The sequence below is a fragment of the Enhydra lutris genome, unplaced genomic scaffold (assembly GCF_002288905.1).
Source record: "Enhydra lutris kenyoni isolate GAN:26980312 unplaced genomic scaffold, ASM228890v2 scaffoldscaffold23, whole genome shotgun sequence".
Classification (NCBI taxonomy): domain Eukaryota; kingdom Metazoa; phylum Chordata; class Mammalia; order Carnivora; family Mustelidae; genus Enhydra; species Enhydra lutris.
The window spans coordinates 22,825,904-22,848,782 of record NW_019154107.1 but is presented as its reverse complement, the minus strand read 5'-3'; the positions used below and the strand labels follow the sequence as shown (position 1 = coordinate 22,848,782).

Below are 22,879 nucleotides of genomic sequence, written 5' to 3'. Positions count from 1 at the left end.
CTAAATTTTTATCTTTAGACCAAGCCTCTCACCAAAGTGATTCTTTCTTAACCCAGGGTATAGTCTCGCCCCCTAATACCTCTCTGATTTCGCCCCCTACTACTCTCCTCTTAGTCTGTTCTCCACATATTGGACTCATTGTGGTTCCTCAGACACGAGGCTCATTCTGGCTTCAGTGCCCCTGTGTTCGTCATGCTCTTTCCCGAGAACGCTCTTCCCCAGGTATAGTCATGGTTTCTTCCTTTACCACCTTCAGATCTTTGCTTAGCTGTCAGCTTCTTAGTAAGAGCTTTCCTGTCTACTCAGTTTAAAATTAGGAAGAAGGAATGCCCCTGCCGCCAGTATGCCAAGTCCCCCTTCCCTGCCTTAGTTTTCTCCATGACATTTGTCACCATAAGACATACCTATATTTTACTTGTTTGTAGTCTGTTTACCCCCTGTAAAATACAAGCTGCAGAAGGGTGGGATTTTGGGGTTGTCAGTTCACTTCTGTCCAGCACTCTAGAAAGTATCTGGCATATAATAGGCGCTCAATAATTAATAGTTACTGTTTAATGAATGAACAAATGAATGTTCATTATACTATACCATGCTACTCCCCTAGAAATTATGAAAAAACAATAAGATATATTAAAATGTAGATTACTAATGTGTCTTAGTGGCAGTGACGTGGTTGATGATATTAGAGAACAGTTTTGAGATTCCAGTGGATCCTGAGTCTCCCTTAAGAATTTTACTTATCAGGGCACCTGGGTGGTGTAGTGGGTTAAGCACCGATTCTTGGTTTCAGCTCAGGTCCTGGTCTCGGGGTCATGAGATCGAGCCCCACATCAGGCTCTGTGCTCAGTGTGGAGTCTGCTCTGTCTCCCTCTCCCTGCCTCAAATTAATAAATAAATCTTTAAAAAAATAATATAATTTATCAAATCTGCATTCAACTCTGATACACAGTTCTAGTTATTCTTGACTTGAAATATTTGGTTTTAGTTATTCCTGATTTCCCCCAGAAAAGAGTAGGTAAGCAGTTTTTAGATACATTCTTAGTATTTTATTTCTCCCAGAAATGACCAGTGTACAGGGGACTCCTATTTCTCTTTTGCCTATCTCAGTTTCTCCATAATGGGAATCTTTTATTCATTAGAAGCTAATTTAAATGCCAAAGGACAATGAAAATGGCAGCCATATTAGTCATGTTTAAGATCATTTAGAAAATTTGGCTTTCATTATCATGCATATCTTGACTAACATTTATTTTTGGAACCCTTCTCCCTGCAGTGATCGTAGTTCTTGTTCTAAATAATCTGACCTTAATACATAATAGATTTCTGGTACCAGAAAGACAATAGACAAAAAATGTTAGTAACTTAAATGAAAAAGTTCCGGAAGGCTGTTTGAGCTCATCATGTGCCATGTCTGAGCTACAATTTACCTTCACTGCTTAGGTGCCATCTGGAGATGGAAGAATTCCATGAGAATGTTATCTAGCAAATACTTGTCCATGTATACTTGTGAATCATTGCTGTGGATGAAATTGATGTTAATTTTGTAAAGACTAAATTTAAGCTGGAGTTTGTATATGAAAAACTCCTGCATAACTACAAAGCGAAGAAATAAGATGATGAATGTCCTTGTAGTGAAGAGTGCCCAAAGTGATAATACCATGACTGGGTGTCAAAAGAAAAAAAAAAAGACTTATTTCCTTGGTAAAACCACAAGAAAATGTCCTATTCAGTGATGTCATATCAAAAAAGAATTTGAGTAAATAGACCAAGTAATATGTGAATGTCTTACGATTGTCAAATTATATTTAATGTCTTTATCTAAATTAGTGGTGTTTGCTATGAATATTCATTCCAGCAAAAATAAGACCAGCTAAAATTGTACTTTCTTTATAGATGACTGAGCTCTTTTCACACCTTTTGTAGCCTTCATATGTAGACCCTAATGTACATTGACTGTAATAAAACATGAAAAGGGTGTTGCTGTCAGGCTAGTCAATTTGACTTTTGGGAAAATCAGTCACACCAAAGAGAGAAAGGCATGGTCAGGCTTCAAGACAGGTTTTCAGATGGTACCAATACAACATAAACACACAGACAAGCTCGAAGAAGTCACAGGGGAGAAGCATCTCATGAGCACAGCAGTATGGGCTCGGGAAGACCATTGAGGTACAAGAGAGATCACTGTCATCTGGAGGTCCAGGAAGGCCTGGGGGAGCACAGACAAAGCATCACCAAGTCTTCATGGCACGTAGGGGTGGGGACAGGAAGTAAACTAGTTTGGTACCAATGTCAGCTCTTTGAAGGGTTGTACAGTAGGAGACTGGGAATTCTGGTTTGAGGGAAGAATACATACAGTCCCAAATGCCAAACTGAGGACTTCAGATATTACGGTGTAGATGGTAAAAAGCGACTGCCAATACAATTCCTTTGGACTCTGTGTGCAGGTGGGTTGTCTTTTGGGGGTACAAGCACTGGAGGCAGAGAGAACTGGTGGAAGCTGGCGCTGTCCAGTCAGGAGGTGACAGGGGCCTGCACCCAGGGAGTAAAGGTGGAAGTGAGAAAGAAACACTCAGACTGAGAGATTTTAAGGAAGGAAAACTAATGAGGCTCAGTGAGTGATTCGAGGTATTTGGAATTAGGAAGCCCCCAAGAGAGTCAAACATGTAGAGTGAAAGTGATGTCTTGTAAACTTGTTATTTTGAAATAACTTTAGACTCACATGGAAGTGGCACCTGGCCGGCTCAGTTGGTAGACCATGCAACACTTGATCTCGGGGTTGTGGGTTCGAGCCCCATGTTGGGTATAGAGATTACTTACAAATAAAACCTTCAAAAAATAAAAAATAAAATCTTAAAAAATTTAGAGAAAGAAGTGGCAAAAACAGTATAAAATTCCCATGTACATTTCACCATTCTTCCCCCACAGTGATGATATCTTATATGACCATAACTAGGAAATTGACATTGGAACGCTTAATTCAACTGCAGGCCTTATTGATTTTCACCAGTTTTTATGTATGTGCATGTGTGCGTGTGTGTGTGTTTCTAGGAAATTTTTATCACGTGTATGGAAGTGTATAAGCACAGCCATAATCAGGATAAAGAAGTGCTTTTCCACCCAGCATGCTACTCCTTAATAATCATCCTCCCCCTAACTCTGAACCACTGATCCATTCTCCATCACTATAATTCTTGTCCTTTTGAGAGTCTTATATAAATGGGATTATACAGTATCTGACTGTCTATGAGAAACTCCGGTCTCCAGGGTGTTCTCTTTTCCTCTCACAACTACCACACTCAACAGCACTTCTGACACCAGGTGTGTCTGGGTTATTTCCTCACATCAAGCAGTTCTCTGACACCAGTTGGGTGTCCTTCATTTTAATTCAGTTCTGACACTGACTGAAATTAATCCAGACCCCACAGGTTAAGGGCTTGGTCCCAAGAGACTGTCCCCCAGTTCAGATGCCAGTAGCAAGTAGTAGGTCCCCAGGTTACCCACGACTTCTGTCCCACTTGCCTACAAATTAGAGATTCCCATAACCCACCCCATCTCAACCTTGGATTTGACTGTTTGCTAGAACAGCTCACTTAGGGAAACACTTAGGTGTACCAGTTTATTATATGATAAAAAGTGTGGTAAAGGATACAGATGAAGAGATACATAGAGCAAGGTCTTGGAAGGGTCCTAAGCACAGGAGTTTCTGTTCCCGTAGAAGGTGGGGTACACCACACTCTTGATATGTACATGTGTCCATCAACCCAGAAGCTCTCCAAACCCCATACTTTGGGAAATTTTATGGAGGCTTCATCACGTAAGCACTGATCATTGACTCTATTTCCAGCCCCTGTCCCTACTCTAGAGAATGGCAGGGGAGGGCCCTGAACATTCCAACCTTATGATCATGACTTGGTCTTTCTGGTGACCACCCCCCATCCAGGAGCCCACCGGGAATCACCTCATTAAAACAGAGACACTGCTGTCACCCAGGAAATGCCAAGTGATTTGGGAACTCTGTCAGGAGCTACAGTCAAAGACCAAATACTAGAATAGAAGATGCTCCAGTGCTCTTATCATTTAGGAAATTACAGGAGTTTTTTAGGAGCTCTGCGGCAGGAGCTGGGAAAATGTTAGAACAAAAGATTCTCCCAGCACCCCTATTAAAAGGGTTTTAGGGTTCAGTGTCAGGAACCGGGGTCAGAGACCTACATATTTGTTATTACTTCACAGATTAGGTTTTTTACTCAGCATAATACCCTTGGGATCCATCCAAGGTATTGTGTAGGTCAATAGTTCATTCCTTTTTATGACTGAATAGTACTCCACTGTATGGATGTACAAGCCTTTTTGATCCATCCATCTTTTGAAGGGCGCCTGGGTTGTTTCCAGTGTTTGGCTAATACAAAGAAGGCTGCTATGCACATCTATATACAGATTTTCTTTTCTCCAAAGTAAAAACCAGTGAGTGAGTTTGCTGAATCCTATGGTTAAGTATATATTCAACTTCATAAAAACTGCCAGATCATTTTCCAGAGTGGCTGTATGATTTTTCTTTCCCACCAGCAGGGTATCTGAGAACTGGTCATTCTGTGTCCTTGTCAGCACTTGGCCATGTCAGCAATTTTTTAACCACTCGTAATTGCTTTTAGGAACATTTTTATAGCACCTGCTTAAAAATCCCAGTTGGATGAGTCTAACATCTGTGCCTTCTCTGTGTTGATATCTGTTGGTTGTCTTTTCTCATTAGTTTGAGATTTTCCTGGTTCTTGGCATGAGCAGTAATTTTAGATAGTATGCTGGACATTTTTAGTATCACCATATTATGGGACTATGATTCTTATTTAAATCTTCTATTTTAGTAGGCAGCTAACCTGATTACATTCAGAACACACATCCTGGCCCACTTTTAGGGCTGTAGTTTCATTTCCAAAGCCTTTGCAGTATGCGTCTGGTCTGCCTCACTTGGGCACAGCTCAGAGCCTCCTCTGAAACCTGGGAGGTATTCCATACCATAGTGTCATCTTAAAGCTCTTGCAGTGTTGATCCTGGTTGGTTTTAGACATGGCTTTATTGGGAATGTGGCAAGGACTTCATATAGATTGTAAAACTCCCTTCCCCAGCTCTCTTCTCTTGATCACCCTGCTCCCTCTCTCTCGGGAGTAGACTTCCTCCTTCTAGCTGTTGTTTGCATCAGGCAGGGCCAGGAGGGTGGAAAGGGCTCTGAGGGGGAGGAAGTCAGTTTCTTTCATGGTGCTCCCTGGAGTAGAGTGGATACAATCAAAACGGTTCTGTCCTGCAGAGCCAACCTCTTCACCGCCCTTAGCTAGAGAGAGTAGGCTTTTCTTGGGGCTTATTTTTATGTGTTCCTTGTCCTTGGAGTTTCCGGGTTGTGGGCTGCTGTGACACCCAAGCGAGGATATGTTAAGAGGGAAAAAAAATCCCAACGATATCACCAAAGGATCACCCATCAAATCCTGGGATTCCCTCCCTTGTCTGCCTTGTCTGCCTCTTCCCCAGCTTTCAGAGCCTTCTATCAGTGATTCAGAAGGGAAAGCAAGTAATTTCTTTGTTATCAAGAACTCTAAAGAATTAAGCTTTGGAAAAAGAAGTGTTTCGGGAATGCTTTAGAACTCTGCACCAGGGGCACCTGGCTGGCTCAGTCAGTTGAGTGTCTGACTCTTGATTTTGGCTCAGGTCATGATCTCAGGGGTGAGATCGAACCCCACATAGGGCTCTGCGCTCAGCAGGGAGCCTGCTTGAAATTCTCTCTCCCTCTTTCCCTCTCCTCCTCTCTCTCCCTCTGCCCCTCCACCCACTCATATGCACATGCACTCTCTCTCTTTCTCTCTCTCAAATAAATAAATCTCTTTTTTAAAAAATCTGCGCCAGTGCCCGTGTCTTGCTCAGGGAACCAGGCATGCCCCATATCTTTGAAGTCACTTTCCCTGGGCCCTGTCTTTCTCTCACATTCGGCATTAGCTAGAAGACCAATGTCTGTTGTACTATCTGCAGAGACTACAAAGGGTCGAAGACCCTTTTATTTTTTTAATATCAGAGGGAATTTTTTCTGTTACATATACCTAAAATGTTCAGCAATTTCAGTTTAAGCAAAATGCAGTCCGACTTTCACCTCGATTCAGCAATAGTAATAAAGACTCCCTACCAGCATTTTCCATGAAGAACTTTCTGTTCTTTATATATCTGAACCGTCCAGCATGGTAGCAACTAGCCATATGCTTGAAATGTGTCTGAACCGTCTTTTATATCTTTTATATCTTTTATAACCGTCCAGCATGGTAGCAACTAGCCATATGCTTGAAATGTGTCTAGTACAACTGAAGAACTGAATTTTTAATTATATTAATTTTTTTCAGATTTATTTATCTGAGAGAGCAAGACAGTACACATGCAGGTGCGGGGAGGGGCAGAGGGAGAGAATCTCAAGCAGACTCCCCACTAAACACGGAGCCCGTCTCAGGGCTCGAACTCATGACCTGAGCTGAAACCAAGAGTCAAACACTTAACCAACTGAGCCACCCAGGCATCCCTTAATTACATTTAATTTTAATGAATTTAAATTTAGATAGTTTTATCTAGTGGCCACTATATTAGAGAAGGCTTGGGACTCTTCGTTCAAAAACATGCTGTTTCTTGGTTCACCCTTTTTTGGAAGCAGTAAATAAAGACAATTAGAAATGGGTCATAGGTTTGGTCCCCTGTGATTTTTACTATATTTTATTTTTACATTTTTCTTACGTGATAGGAACATATTATCATCTAGAAAACAACCAAACTTATTTAATAAGCTGTTTGTTGATACAGGCATACATACTTACAGCACTCCTAAATTACTTTACATCAGAGGTTTGTACATGTTGACTAGCAAAAACAATTATTAAAACCCGTCATGTACCTATACAGCATCTCCTTTAATCTTCATAAAAACCCTGTAAGATTAATTTTCAAAAAGAAACAGTTAAGAGAATATAAGGTCATACAGCCAGTACCTAAATGACCCAGAATTTGAACAAAAGTCTTTCTGACTCCAAACTCACTGTCTTTCTGCTATATTATACAGCTCCTTTTCATTTGGGTTCTTTGGCTTGTGTTGAAGACCTTCCTGAGTTTGCTTCCCCCCTACCCCCATTCTATCAAAATACAAAAACAAGTTTTACTCAGAAAGTAAAACAAAGCCCATTTTGATGTTTGTTTTTCCGTATATGTTGGTTAAATATCACCAGGCATAACACACCTTAAAATTTTGTTCATAATTTTTTAAATTGAAGTTTAGCTGCCATGTGTTATATTAGTTTCAGATGTTCAAAATAGTGGTCCTACAATTGTGTACCTCATGCACTGCTTGCTACAATAAGGGCAGCTACCACCTGTCACTGAACAGAGGAATTATAATATTATCGACTATATTCCGTATGCTGTACTTTTCATCCCTAAGATGTACTTATTCTATAACTGGAAGTTTGTTCTTCTTAATCTCCTTCACCTATTTTCGCCTATACCCCCCCCCACCACCACCATCCACTCTGGCAACTACCAGTTTGTTCTCTGTATTTATGAAACTGTTTATGGTTTTGTTTGGTCATTTGTTTTGTCTTTTATTATTTTTTTAAGTAGGCTCCATGTCCAGTGTGGGCTTGAACTCACGACCCTGAGGTTGAGAGATAGGTTCTGCCAACTAAGCCAGCCAAGCACCCCTGTTTTGTCTTTCTGATTCCACATATAAGTGAAATCATAGGGTATTTGCCTTTCTCTGTCTGAATTAATTTAGCGTAATATCTTGTAGGTCCATCTGTGTTATTGCAAATGGCAAGATTTCATTCTTTTTTATGGCTGAGTAATAGTCCATTGTGTGTTATGTACGTGTGTATGTGTATCACATCTTCCACAAACAGTAACAGCAATCCATTAAAAGATTGCCTTGCTTGTTATAGAATGCTAATTTTATGCTTGTCTCTGCTAGTTAATTATTTGATAAATTCTTATGTCTTCTGTATTGGTGAACCTGTTCTGGCTTAGTGCAGGAAAAGGAGATTAAGTCCCTAAAGACAATAAAATCATTTCCAAGATGTTTAGCATATAGAATCTGGCAGATGTGCAAATTATAGTCATTTTGACATCAAGCATTATATGTGCACTCAAGAAAAATACAACTTTGCTCTCCAGTAGAACTCTTGTTACATTTAGTCATTTAATGTAGAAAATAAATTTTAAAGTGTTTGTATTCATTCCTTAGGAATGTCAATGATAATAAGGTGAAGTTTTGACAGGACTGACTATAAAATTCTACACTTAAATTCAAAAATAAATTTCGTAAGTACATAATACCAAAATATTGATTTTAGAAGTGGCTCACATGCACACATGAATTTAGATATAAAATAATAATGTGGGGTGCCCAGGTAGCTCAGTTGGTAAAGTGTCTGCCTTCAGCTCAGGTCATGATCCCAGAGTCCTGGGATCAAATCCCACATCAGGCTCCCTGCTCATTGGGGAGCCTGCTTCTCCCTCTTCTTGTGCACTCTCTCTCTCTCTTTCTCTCTGACAAATAAATAAAATCTTTTCAGAAATAAAAAATAGGGGCACCTGTGTGGCTCAGTGGGTTAAGGCCTCTGCCTTCGGCTCAGGTCATGATCCCAGGGTCCTGGGATCGAGCCCCACATCGGGCTCTCTGCTCAGCGGGGAGCCTGCTTCCCCATCTCTCTCTGCCTGCCTCTCTGCCTACTTGCGATCTCTGTCTGTCAAATAAATAAACAAAATCTTTAAAAAATAATAATAATGTGATCTTGAATTTAATTTCCAAATGTTATATAGTATTCAGATTAAGAAAATTAAGAGGCCCACTTCATACTAATTAATCTTCATCAGGTATAATGCATCTCCTTTTTTCCCAGATGCATAATAAGATATAATGTCCTCCTACCTTGTAAAGAATAAGTAACATAAACATGTAAAGCACTAGAACAATGCCTGGCATGTAATAAGCCCCTCAATACATGCTAACTATTGTGATGATAGTTACATCCATTTGAGCCACGACTTTTGAGATAATGTATAGGTATTATCTCTACTATCTTATATAGTTGTTTTAAAGAATAAATGAGGGGGGCCCCTGGATGGCTCAGTCACATAAGCATCCGACTCTTGATTTCAGCTCAGGTCATGACCTCAGGGTCTTGAAATCAAATCAAGCCCTGAATCAGGCTCTGTACTCAGCAGAGTCTGCTGGAGATTCTCTCTCTCCCTCTGCCCCTCTTCCTGCTCTTGCACACGCTCTCTCTAAAATAAGTAAATATTTCTAATTAAAAAAGAAAAAAAGAATATGTGGTGCCTGGGTGGCTTAGTGATTAAGCATCTACCTTCGGCCCAGGTCATGATCCCAGGGTCCTGGGATCGAGCCCCGCATCGGGCTCCCTACTTTTCCCTCTCCCCTCCCTCTGCTGTGTTCCCTCCCTCGCTGTGTCTCTGTCAGGTAAATAAATAAAATCTTTTTTTAAAAAAAGAATAAACGGAATAATGCCAGTGAAAGTCCCAAATTCAGTGGCTGGGACAGAGTTAAATACTAACTTAATACCTTCTAAATGTTTATGACCCTCCAAAACTTCATTTCCAGCCCACATTTCTCTCCTGCACTCCAGGCTTGTATGTCCAAGTACCTACTTGAATCTCCATTTGAACTTTATATATTTCAAGCATAATACAGTCAAAACTATAGTCCTGCTCTCTTCCCCATCTCCATTGGTGTCAGACTCCTAGTTGCTCACACTGAAAAACTTGGTGTAGTCTTTGACTCCTCTCTCTCACACCCCACAACCAATCTGTCAGAAAATCCTGTTCTTTCCACCTACAAAATATATTCAGAATTAAGAACTTCTGTTCTTGGAAAGACACTGTAAAGAAATGAAAAGATAAGCTATGAAATGGGAGTAAATATTTGCAAATTAGCTATCTGATAAAGGAGTTACATATTTAGGTTATGTAAAGAATCCCTTCTTTTGAACTGTCATTGACACACAATATTATATCCGTTTCACGTGTACAACATAGTAATTGAAAGTTTATATACATTATGAAGTAATCACCATGCTAAAACCTAGCTACCATCTGTCACCATACAGAGTTGTTACAATATTATTAACTGTATTTCCTTTGCTGTACATTACATCTCTGTGTCTTATTTATTTTATAACTGGGAGTTTGTACCTTTTAATCCCCTTTCCCTATTTGGGAAGAATTCTTAAAAGTCAGTAATAAGAAAACACCCAACCCAGTTCAGAACAGGGAAATATTTGGTACAGACACTTCAACAAGGAAGATATGTGGATGGCAAATAAGCATAAGCAAAGTTGCTCAACATCATGAGTCATCAGGGAAATACAAAGTAATGCCACAATGAGATTTCTATAGGCACATGTATCAGAATGAGTAAAATCAGAAAACTCACCATACCAAGTGCTGGCGAGAATATAGAACAACCGGAAGTGATACATTGCTATGGAAATGTAAAATGGTACAACCACTTTGGAAAACAGATTGGCAGTTTCTTAAAAAGTTAAACATACTCCTATAATACAACCCAGCCATTCTACTCCTAAGTATTTACCTAAGAGAAATGAAATACATGTCCATACAAAGACTTGTACATTAATATTCATAGCAGCTTTCTGTGTACTAGCCAAAATTTGGAAAAAACCCACAGTCGATAAGCAGATGAACGAATAAACAAATTATGGCATATCCTTACAGTGGTATGCCACTCGGCAATAAAAAAGGGCTGAACTATTGATACTCGCAACTTCACGGATGAAGTTCAGAACCTTTATGAGGACTGAAACAAGTTGGAAAATGAGTACATACTGTCTGGTTCCGTTTCTGTAAAATTCTAGAAAATGCAAACCAATCTACAGTGACAGAAACAGTGGCTGCCTGGGGACTGGAAGGGAAAGGACGAAAGGACATAGGGAAACTTTCGAGAGTGGTATATGCATCTTGATTGCGGTGATGCTTTTATTATAAATCAAAACTGATCAAATTATACATTTTAAACATGCAGTTTGTTATATGCTAATTACACTTCAGTAAAACATTCTGTGGAAAACAAAATATATTCAGAATCTATCTCCTTTTCACCTTTTTAAATTTTTCCACCTGATTTCATCTATCATCTCCCCCCACAGATTACTGCAATAACCTTCTAACTAGTATCCTTGCCCCCCCACTTTTTTTTTCTTAAACCCGTGCCCCCTTCTAATCTGTTTTCAAAACAATAACCAATTGTTCCTTTAAAATTGTCAGATCATGTCACTTCAGCTCAAAACCCTCCAGTGGCTCCCTCTTCCACGCAGAGTAAAAGGCTGTTTATGGCCTACGCCCCAGCCTGTCATCTCTCTGATCTGATCTATTTACTCTACACACCTGGGTCTCCCTGCTAGTTCTTAGAAATTCTAGGTGCACTCCCTCCTTTGGGCCTTTGGATTGTTGGTTCTCCCTGCCTAGACCACTTCCTCACCACTTTTGGGTGTCCTCACAGTAATTGGGCCTACTCTGACCACCCTGTTTTAAACTTCAGTATACCCAACCCCCCTCACTCTGCTTTCCTTTTTCCTTTATTCCATACTGTTTTTATCATACTCCATAATTTACCTTTTTGTATTTCCTTCTCCTATTCGAATATGAGCTATACGAGGGCCTGAATCTTTGTTGGTTTTGTTTATTCATGTATCCCAAATGGATAGAACGATGCCTAGCACATAGTATTCTCTCAAGAAATATTTCTGAAATGAATACTTACCTAAATCTTTGATGCACTGACAAATTAGAGTTGAACTGAAGATGTTAAGAAGGATGACAAGAGGTTTAAAATATACAGGAGGAATAGTTGAGGCAACTGGAGACATCCCAGAGAATAGATTTAGGAGAAGCGTGATCCCCCTCTTAGCTACTGAAGTGTTATTGTATGGAAGAGGTAGGATATTTGCTCCGTGATGTTGCAGAGGACAGAGCTAATCCAAACAAGCCAGGTATGGGCCCAGGCTAAGTAAGAACATTTTTACTTTCTTAAAATTATAGTAAGTTGCCATAAAATAATGATCACCTACTGGACAGGGTCAAACAGAATAATCCTCCCATCAGGGATTGAAGAGTATCCCCCATGGTGAAATGGTTGAATTAGATGGCCTTGAAAACTTTGTTCTAGTTCATAGATACTGGGATTTTTCTCCCTTTTTTTTTTAAAGATTTTTATTTATTTATTTGACAGAGATCACAAGTAGGCAGAGAGGCAGGCAGAGAGAGAGGAAGGGAAGCAGGCTCCCCGCTGAGCAGAGAGCCCGATGCGGGGCTCGATCCCAGGACCCTGGGATCATGACCTGAGCCGAAGGCAGAGGCTTTAACCCACTGAGCCACCCAGGTGCCCCTGGGATTTTTCTTTTTTTTAAATCCATTTATTCCAGATGACTCCAAATGCTCAGTCATTTGTGGAGTTAGTTTTTCACATGCTCGTTTTACCTTATAAGATCATATCAAAGGTAACTTCATACTTTTCAGAATTATGGTCGGTTATCTTAGCCATATAGCCATACCTGAAAATTATATAACCCATTATTTCAGCCTTTTCTTATGTTGAAAAGATTATTTAAAAAAAAAAAGATTATTTTACTATCACTTTTGACCTTCGTAGCTTTCATTTGATAATGTTTACCAGTATCATGGAATAAAATCTCCAGTATTCTAGAATTCAGTCTAAGTTTCATATTTAAGAAATTTGGGCTTTATTATTTGTTTTTGATTAAGTTTCTTCACTTTTTTAAATGGCTCCATATGTTCATTATCTTTCTTCTTTTATAGGAGCGGGATCGTTATGCCTACAAGATTCATCTTCCAGAAACAGTAGAGCAACTGAGGAAATTCAATGCAAGGAGGAAACTAAAGGTAATTAAATCAGCAAAAAGCTTTCTTACAGCTAAATTCTCACTTCTGAAACTTACTTCAATAAGATTTTGGTTTTTAAATCATTTAAGGTAATATCTAAGTGTGAATCTAAACAAAATGTTATAATAAATGGAAGATTAATCACATTTTGATTTGTATTATCCTGAAAATTCATAGCAGAGATATAATTTTTTAAATTTTTTTAAAGTTTTTATTTACTTATTGATCTGAGAGAGAGAGCGAGAAAGAGCTCAAGTGTTGGGGGTCAGTGGGAGGTGGGTAGGGAGAAGCAAGCTTCCTGCTGAGCAGGGATCCCAGTGTGGGACTCAATCTCAGGACCCCAGGATCATGACCCAAGTCAAAGTTAGACGCTTAACAGACTGAGCTACCCAGGCATCCCCATTTTCTCAAATATTTTGACAAAATGTGAGTTCAGCTCAATGAAAACGATACTGGGTTAGAATTGGATAACCATCACAAAGCAGACCACTACCTTGGTCTACTAGAAAATATTTTCAAATTACTTTACTCACCTTTTCTTTATTCTTCCTAGGTACCTTTCTCCTTTTACCACTCTATCTATGTCACCAAAAATATATATAATTATCCCATGTGGGGAGCCCATTTGATTTTTAAACGTTTTGTAAAAGACCAAACAAAAATAATGGAGTCTTTTAGCACTATTCAAAAATGTTATTTTTCTATCTATCTATCTATCTATTTATTTATTTATTTGAGAGAAAGGGAGAGCAGGGGTAAAGGGAAAGGGAATCTCAAGCAGACTCTATGCTGAGCTCAGAGCCCAACACAGGGCTCAATCCCACAACCCTGAGATCATGACCTGAGCCAAAACCATGAGTTGGACGCATAATCAAGTGAGCAACCCAGGCTCCCCAGCACTATTCAAAAATGTTATGTGACAACATCATCCCCCTTCTCAGCTCTTTCCAACAGAGGAAACTCTATTATATTGTGGTCTTGAACTTAACTTACATTTTACTTATTTTTTATTACTATAAACACATAATTTTTAACTCCTCTAAGTGGTTGATTGGTTAGTAGTCTTCCTGAGCCAGTGACTCCTGCCAATTATAAAACTTTGTGTTTTCGGATAGGTCATAAATTGCAATAACATTCACTATTCAACCCCTGAAATATATGAATAATTGTATACAACTCTAGATTTAGAAGAACACTTATATGAATTTGGGGTAACCTAGTCCACAATATTATGCTATATATCTGTACTGTCCATCGTGGTAGCTGGTAGCCACATGTAGCTATTAAAATTTAAATCAATGAAAATTAAAACTAAAAGATCAGTTCCCTGGTCACACTAGCACATTTCAAGTGCTCAGTAATCAAATGTGGGTGCCAAATAGGACATCTCCATCATTGTAAAAAGTTCTTTTGGACTGTGCTATTGTACAGCAAGGGAAATTGCAACATGTCATTGTTAGTGATAATGATTCTCAGTTAAGCCTCTGCCCTAATTGTTTTTGCAGTCAGGGATTCAAACTGGCTCTTCTCTATTTGCTTTAAAAGTCCTTGGCAAAAATGATTATTAATGACATGCTAATATCAAGATGGTGCCCAAAGAAGTTTCCCCATCTTTATTTTGTTTTCTTTTGTTTTAAAGATTTTATTTATTTATTTGACAGAGAGCACAAGTAGTAGGCAGAGCATCAGGCAGAGGGAGAAGGAGAAGCAGGCTCCCCACTGAGCAAGGAGCCTGATGCAGGGACTCGATCCCAGGACCCTGAGATCATGACCTGAGCCAAAGGCAGATGTTTAAGAGTCTGAGGCCACCCAGGCAACCCCGCATCTTTAATATACACCTAAACCAATGTAGCCTACAAGAGAGAAAAAAAAATCTTACTATACAAAGTGAAATTTGGCCAGCTGTTTTTGATGTTCATTTCCTCCCCAAAGAAACCATTAATTATCTTTTTTTTCCTCTCAACTCTTCCCTAGTCTTTTTAACTCTAGAACTGCTTTGGCCCTTATGACATTGCCTTGTCTGGGGCTTTTAGTACAGGCCTTTTACCATGGGGCTCAGGTTTGCTCTATCACAAGAAACCGATGCCATAGTTCTCCCAGTGCCACAAAATCAGACTCAGGCCTAAAATAGCCAGAGTGGTGACTAAGATTCATTTGGACAGGACAAAGCTGTTCCAGCAGAGAGGGGTCATATGAACTTACCACATCCCTTTGCAGAGCTATTTAAGGTTTCAAGACCCACCAAACAACCTAGAATTAGGAACATCAGAAGGGTTGTCATTGACATTTTTTGGCTTCTGGTAAGGCTCTATTCCTTTGTGTGATTCAGCCATCCTGGCTAAAGCATGTTATGCCTACCCTCCTCAAGGAACTCATTATCTTCATTCTGCCTCTTCTGTGAGCTTCTAGAAGAAGACTGCAACTTTGCTATCTCTCAGAACCCACCACACAGCTTTGTTTCAAGTGAACAGCTAGGTAACCATCCTTAGATCCAGGCACTGTTAAGCTCCTCAAATGTTGGACAATAACCTAATTTTTTGGACTCCCTCTGAAATGGTTAAAAGGGAAGTTCACAGAAAGCAGTAGAAGATTGCTTTTGTTACTTAGAGGAAGTAAATTGTTATTGTCTGTGGCAAGAAGAAACAGAAGGAGTACAGCATTATGGGAAAGAGTGGGCCCTAGAGCTACATTGCCTTGGGGTAATCATGGCTCTGACACCTACTAGATGTGTGACCTTGAGCAAGTTATTTAAATTTGCTATGCCTCAGAGCACCTGGGTGGCTCAGTCATTTGAGCATCTAACTCTTGATTTTGACTCAGGTCATGAACTTGAGTTCATGGTTGTGAGATCAAGTCCTGCATTGGGCTCCATACTCAGTGTGAGTCTCCTTGTCCCCCTCCCTCTGCTCTTCCCCCTTGCTCCTGTGCATGCATGGTCTCTTTCTCTCTCAAATAAATGAATAAAATCTTTTAAATAAATAAATTCTCTGTGTCTCAGTTCCCTTATCTACAAGATGGGGATAATGATAATAGCTAACTCATAGGGCTGTAAGAATTCAATGAATTAGTATCTTATAGCAGTTAGAATAGTATGTGGCATTCGTAAGTGTTCTATGCATATTGTTATTAACCTTATCATTGTTGTTACTGTTTTATTATGATTCTTTTTTTAAGATTTATTTACTTATTTGAGAGAATGAGAGTGCATGTAGGGGAAAGAATAGAGGGAGGGGGAGAGAGATAATCTCAAGCAGACTCCACTTCCAGTGTGGAACCTGACTCAGGGTTCAATCCCATGACCCAGAGATCATGACCTGAGCAGAAATCAAGAGTTGGTTGCTTAATCCACTGAGCCACCCAGTCAACCCTGTTTTATTATGATTCTAATGTTAATACCTTTGATTTGGTACTCTGTTTATGAATAACTGTAATTCCAGAATGGATACTCCATACCGTTTTAGCTTTTCTCTAGTCATTGACAGTAACATTTTGAAGTTTTTTTTTTAAGATTTTATTTATATATTTGACAGAGAGATCACAAGTAGGCAGAGAGGCAGGCGGGGTGGGGGGAAGCAAGCTCCCTGCTGAGCAGAGAGCCTGATGCAGGGCTCGATCCCAGGACCCTGGGATCACGACCTGAAGGCAGAGGCTTAACCCACTGAGCCACCCAGGTGCCCCCATTTTGAAATTTTTAAAAGCTTTTTAAGATGTATAGATGGGGCACCTGGCTGGCTCAGTCAGTGGAGCATGCAGCTCCTAAATTCAAGGTTGGGGTCATGAGCTGAAGCTCCACATTTGGTGTAGAGTTTATAATCAATCAATGAATCAATCAATAAGTACATACCTATGTACATACATACATACATACATACAAATAATGTATAGATCACCAAAACCTCACTGGATAATCTCTGTTTATGTATTTCTTCCAAAGTAATTATGTAATTATGCTTAGACGATTTGGATCACTTGGATCATCATTTTCCCTCACGTGTATAGAGAGGATCTTATACTTGTAGTATATTGTAATATTTACTTCCCTTCCAAAACAGTATGGAGGTCCCTCAAAAAGTTGAAAATAGAGCTACCCTATGACCCAGCATTCGCACTACTGGGCATTTACCCCAAAGATACAAATGTAGTGATCTGAAGGGGCCCGTGCACCCGAATGTTTATAGCAGCAATGTCCACAATAGCCAAACTATGAAAAGAACCTAGACGTCCGTCAACAGATGGATGGATAAAGAAGATGTTGTATATATCTACAATGGAATACTATGCAGCCATCAAAAAACCGATATCTTGCTATCTGCAGTGACATGGATGGAACTAGAGAGTATTATGCTAAGCAAAATAAGTCAGTTGGAAAAAGACAATTATCGTACGACCTCTCTGATATGAGGAATTTGAGAGGCAGGGCAAGGGGTCGTGGTGGGTGGGGAGGGAAAAAAATGAAACAAGATGGGATCGGGAGGGAGACAAACATAAGAGACTCTTAATCTCACAAAACAAAGTGAGGGTTGCTGGGGGGTGGGAGGTGGGGAATAGGGATAGGGTGGCTGGGTTATGGACATTGGGGAGGGTATGTGCTATGGTGAGTGCTGTGAAATGTGTAAGCCTGATGATTCACTGACCTGTACCCCTGGGGAAAATAATACACTATATGTTAATATTAAAAAAAAGAAACATTTACTTCCCTTCCACGACGCACGTCAAGTGTCATTTCCATCATGAGATACACATTCTTTAAAACAGTGGATCTCCAAGTGTGGTCCCCAGATCAGCAGCATTGGCATCACCTTGGAACCTCTTAAAAAATACGTATTCTCAGGCTCTAGTACAATCAGGAAAGAAAACAAAAGATAACCGGATTGGAAAGAAAGTAAAACTGTCGTTGTTTACAGATAACATGATCCTATATGTGGAAAATTGTAAGATATCCACAAAAAACTCATAGAAATAACAAACAGGGGTACCTGGGTGGCTTGGTTAAATGTCCAGCTCTTGGTTTTGGCTCAGGTCATGATACTGGGGTCCTGGGATCAAGCCCCACATCAGGCTGTGCGCTCAGCAGGGAGTCTGTTAGAGAATAGCTCCCTCTCCCTCTGTTCCTCCCCCTGCTTGTGTTCTTTCTCTCTCTCTCTAAAACAAATAAAATCTTTTAAAAAAAAGGGGGGGGATAACAAAGAAGTCCAGCAAGGTCACAGGATACAAGATCAGTATACAGAATTGAATTGTATTTCTATATATGAGCAATGAATAATCTTAAAATTAAGGAACAATTCCATTCATGGTAGCTTCAAAAAGAATTAAATGCTTAAGTATAAATTTGACAAAAGAGGTACAAGACCTGTAAACTTACATTGCTGAGAGAAATTAAAGAAAAGCTAAATTAATGGAGAGATATTTAATGTTCATGGATTGGAAGTTCAAGTATTGTTAAGATGACAGTGTTTCCCAAGTTGATCTGTAGATTAAACACAAGCTCTTAAGCAGAAATTGACAGATTGGTCCTAAAAATTCATATGGAGATGCAAAGGACCTAGAATAGCCAAAATAATCTTGAAAAAAGGACCAAGTTGGAGGACTCATACTAACTTAACTATAAGGCTACAGTTATCAGGATTCTGGTACTAGTATGGGATAGGGGTAGACATGTAGATCAGTGGACACAGCTGAGACTTGAGGAATAAACTCTTATATTTATGGTTGGTTGATTTCAATAAACATGCCAAGGCAATTCAGTGGGGGAATGAGTAGTCTTCTCAGCAAATGGTGCTGGGACAATTGGATATCCCATGTGCAAAAAGAGACATAAAAGGCCACACATTGGATTCCATTTATTTGCAATATCTAGAATAGAGGTATTAATATCTGTAAATCCATAGAGACTGAAAGTGTACTGGTGACTGCCAGGTGCTGGGTAGTGACTGCTTAATGCTTATGAGGATTTGGGGGTGAGGGGAGGTGATGTTCTGGAACTAGGCAGAAACTGTGGCTGTACAACATCGTGAATGTACTGAATGCTAATGAATTGCACTTTATTTTTTTTAAGATTTTATTTAATTATTTGACAGAGAGAGAGCGAGAGAGCGCGCACAAGTAGGCAGAGAGGTAGGCAGAGGAGATTGGGGGAAGCAGGGTCCCTGCTGAGCAGAGAGCCCGATGCGGGGCTCGATCCCAGGACCCTGAGATCATGACCTGAGCCGAAGGCAGAGGCTTAACCCACTGAGCCACCCAGGCACCCCTGAATTGCACTTTAAAATGTTTAATTTTATGTAAATTTCCCATAGCCCACTTTTTTTTTTAACCATATGACAAAATACTTTTCTTACATACTGGTTGCCTTTTCAGTACCCTTAAGGGATATGACCCATTCCCATAGTAACCGTGGCTCACTGCACCACCCAGCTCACCCAAGGGACCAGCCTTCCCTCAGCCTTAGTTATGCTAGAGGTTGGATGGGCATGTGTTTATTAAAAAAGTCTCATGGTTGATTATGGTATGGCCACCTTATTGAGAGTCATTACTCTTAAGCACAAACGGTAATGGTTCCACAAAATTCCATCATATTGTATATATCATAACTTAATTAACCAGCTGTTAGACACAGGGATCACTTCCCATTTTCCACAGCCATGAATACTATTGTATTGTCTATTTTCATTAATAAAACTATGTATACCTATGATTAATTTCCTAGGGTAAGTTTTGTGCTAGTGGAATTGTTGGCATCAAAGTATATGCGTGTATTGAAGACTTTTGGTCTTTATAAATAACCTGCCCTCCAAAAGACTTATACCTGTTTGAGTAAATTTGTATGTATTTTTGGTGAGTTTTATTTTTGAGGTTGAACCTTTTTCTCATTCTGAAAGTTTTGTGGAACTTTTGTATGCCAGAATATAAAACATTACTCATTTTACTTTGAAGGTTCAAGATTATGGCTCATTATTCATTACAGTAATATCTATACTCAACAATCAGAAAGTATTTCTTTCCATATTTGTTCATTCGTTTTGGCATGTAACCTCTCAGTAGGCCAAAGGGGATGATAAATCTCTAATGGGAGAATTATTTGAACAATTAACATTAACATCATTTTCAGACTATCTTTCACATATAGATTTTTAAAAAGTTAATGGAACCCTGCATGTGATTCAAATTATCACACACTTCTTTTTATTCTCCTCTCTTTCATTATTTGCTTCTACATCTTTGAGTGACAGTGGAAATTTGCATTTCTCATTTTGATTACCAGACATTTCAGATGTTGGGGGTTTTTTTTCCGTCTTTTTGTTTTACGCTAAGCTCTAGACTTTTAATACTTTCCTTTAAAAAAATTCCTACAAACAATACTTCCTTTAATAAATACTGTAGGCCTCAGTATAAGACTAGATATGAGAATCCTATTTTCTCAAGTTGCATATTAACATAAGATGCACAAGACAGACTGTGATCTAGGCTGTCTAGAAAATTTGTGCTCGGGGGTATCTCTTAAGGAGACACACCTCTACTGTCACCCTGGGTGCTGTCTACTTGTAGTTACTGAGCCAGGAGTCAGGTTTGGGGGTGGGGGGCAGTGCTCGGGGAATGTCTGTCAGCATCTGAGCTTGTCTAGGGAAGAGACTCAAAGAATCTGTTCCAGAAATCATCTCGTTACTTCATGAATTATTTCTACCTCTAGAAAGCAAATTTCCCTACAGGGAAGCATGTCGAAGAAATTTTGTAAAGGAAAAAAAAGAGTAGAAACAATAGGGGCGCCTGGGTAGCTCAGTCGGTTAAGCATCCAGCTCTTGATTTCAGCTCAGGTTGTGATCTCAGGGTTGTGAGATCAAACTCCACACTGGGCATGGAACCTGATTATGATTCTCTCTCTCCCTCTGTCCCTTCCTAATCCCCCCCAAATCAAGTGCGTGCTCTCTCTCAAAAAAAAAAAAAAATAGAAGCAGTATTCTGTATTTGGGTAAATGTATTGCATTCAGTTCAGGAAATGGTAAGTTTAATTCATGTAATTTAGTTTAGAGGATAAAACCATTTATTCCTTACACTGCACACAGAGAAAGTGAGGGAGATTTCTAACAATTTTCTATAATTTTCCTTTATCGATTTTGCAAATTGCCAAAGTATAGCCTGTGTGCTTCTCTGAATTACCAGTCAGTCCCTCAAATTCCTGAACTTTGCAGAACTAGAAAAACCTCGGGAATGCCATACTTTACAGAGGTGTACTGTACATGCAATAGCCACTAGCCATATGTGGCAATTTTAATTTTAATGAACATCAAAGAAAATTTTACATTTGATTTCTCAGTTGCAGTAGCCATGTATCAAGTGTTCACTACCACATGGGGGCTAATGGCCACTGTATGAAACGGTACAGGTATAGAACATTTCCGTCAGCTCAGAAAGTTCTGTTGTCCGGCACCATCTGGAATCCTGGCACCTCCAAGAGTAATGCTTGCACCTAACCATCGCCTTTTGAGCAGTCAACCAGGAAACTTTAATAGCTACCTTTTGGCAGTCTTCCCCTTTCTATTAACTCAACAACAACTAACTTAGGGATTTGTCGAGGACCTTTGCACCCTAACGAAAGCCAGCATTTACATACAGTCCTCTCCTGTAGCAAGGAGTGGTACAGAGGGGGTAAGTAATTAGCACAGTGGTTGTGGGTTCTACCTACTCAGAGCAGCAAGTCTGCTACCCAGAAAGCACCAATGACTCTGAAAAGTGAAAACTGTTATTGTGGTATGAACAGTTCCAGAAATAATAATTGAAGTGATTTTGATCTTTCTCTTGGTTTTACAAAGCAATTCTATTAATTTCTGATTCTGAAATATAGAATGTATTACTTCCCCAGTTAGGCAGTCTAGCTTTTGAAAGTTATTATGTACATTAAAAGACCATCTTCATAAAATACTTTTACACAGACCCAAAAGGATTCCTAAGATACCTATTCTGTGTAGTTGCTCTTAAATGTAGTCATATCTACTACACTTAACAAGTCTTATTGTTCAGCTTCTTCAGAGAAGATAGCACAGCCTCCTTTAGTCAGATATCCCGACTTAATGTTGTAAAATTCCCTGTTTTAAACCTGCATTTGAGGTCCGTTTGAGTACCCTGTGCACATAGACTGTGCTGACTAGACCGAATGACAACACTGCCTATGACTCTATGGGGAGATACCAGGAGCTCTGACGTCATCAGTCATCTCACCTCATCATCATCGAGGACCCAGTTCTTACATGTAATCAACCCAAATCCTTTACCATTTCTACCTTGAAATGGCTATCCAGCCTTCTGGTCATCTCTGTTCAGCCTCAACCTCTCCAAGTTCTATTTCACCCTTTTTAGGGCTTTGAGTTCAGTGTTCTGAACCCTAATAAAATGATCCTTTCTCAAATCTTTATGTGACATGAGTATTTGTATAACCCTGTGATGGGTTTTGCCCCCTCAGTATATTACAGTATGACTCTGTGTTCTTTTGCCATTTGGATGCAAAGCCAATTATTCTTCATGTCATTTCAAAACTTGTGTTTGGTATTTGGACTTTTTAAAATGTACCTCCCTGCTTTTGTGTCTATCGGGCTTCGTGGTACTTGTTTCTGAGCTCAGGGCACCAAAAAGGGAGTATTGGCTTTTGGCTATTGTCAAGTCAGCAGTTCATCTGTATTCACTCTCCTGTTCATTTCTCTCTCTTTTTTTTAAGATTTTATTTATTTGACAGAGAGAGCACAAACAGGGGGAGCAGCAGAGGGAGAGGGAGAAGCAGGCTCCCCACTGAGCAGGGAGCCCAACGTAGGGCTCAATCCCAGGATCCCGGGATCATGACCCGAGCTAAAGGCAGACACTTAACCAACTGAGCCATCCAGGCACCACTCTCCTGTTCCTTTCTTGATAACTGTGTTACCTCCTTAAGTGCATTGAGTAGTTTCAACTA

The 22,879-nt window shown here is 39.6% G+C and overlaps 1 protein-coding gene across 5 annotated transcripts in view; it reads left to right on the top strand.

Moving 5' to 3' along the window:
* LOC111150467 (calcium/calmodulin dependent serine protein kinase) overlaps positions 1–22,879 on the top strand; it is a 117,531-nt gene that overhangs the window by 6,435 nt on the left and 88,217 nt on the right. For all 5 annotated transcript variants that reach the window (XM_022507940.1, XM_022507939.1, XM_022507938.1 and 2 more), the window contains exon 3: positions 12,862–12,945. In XM_022507940.1, coding sequence (XP_022363648.1) covers positions 12,862–12,945 — 84 coding nt within the window. The remainder of the gene's footprint in view (positions 1–12,861; positions 12,946–22,879) is intronic.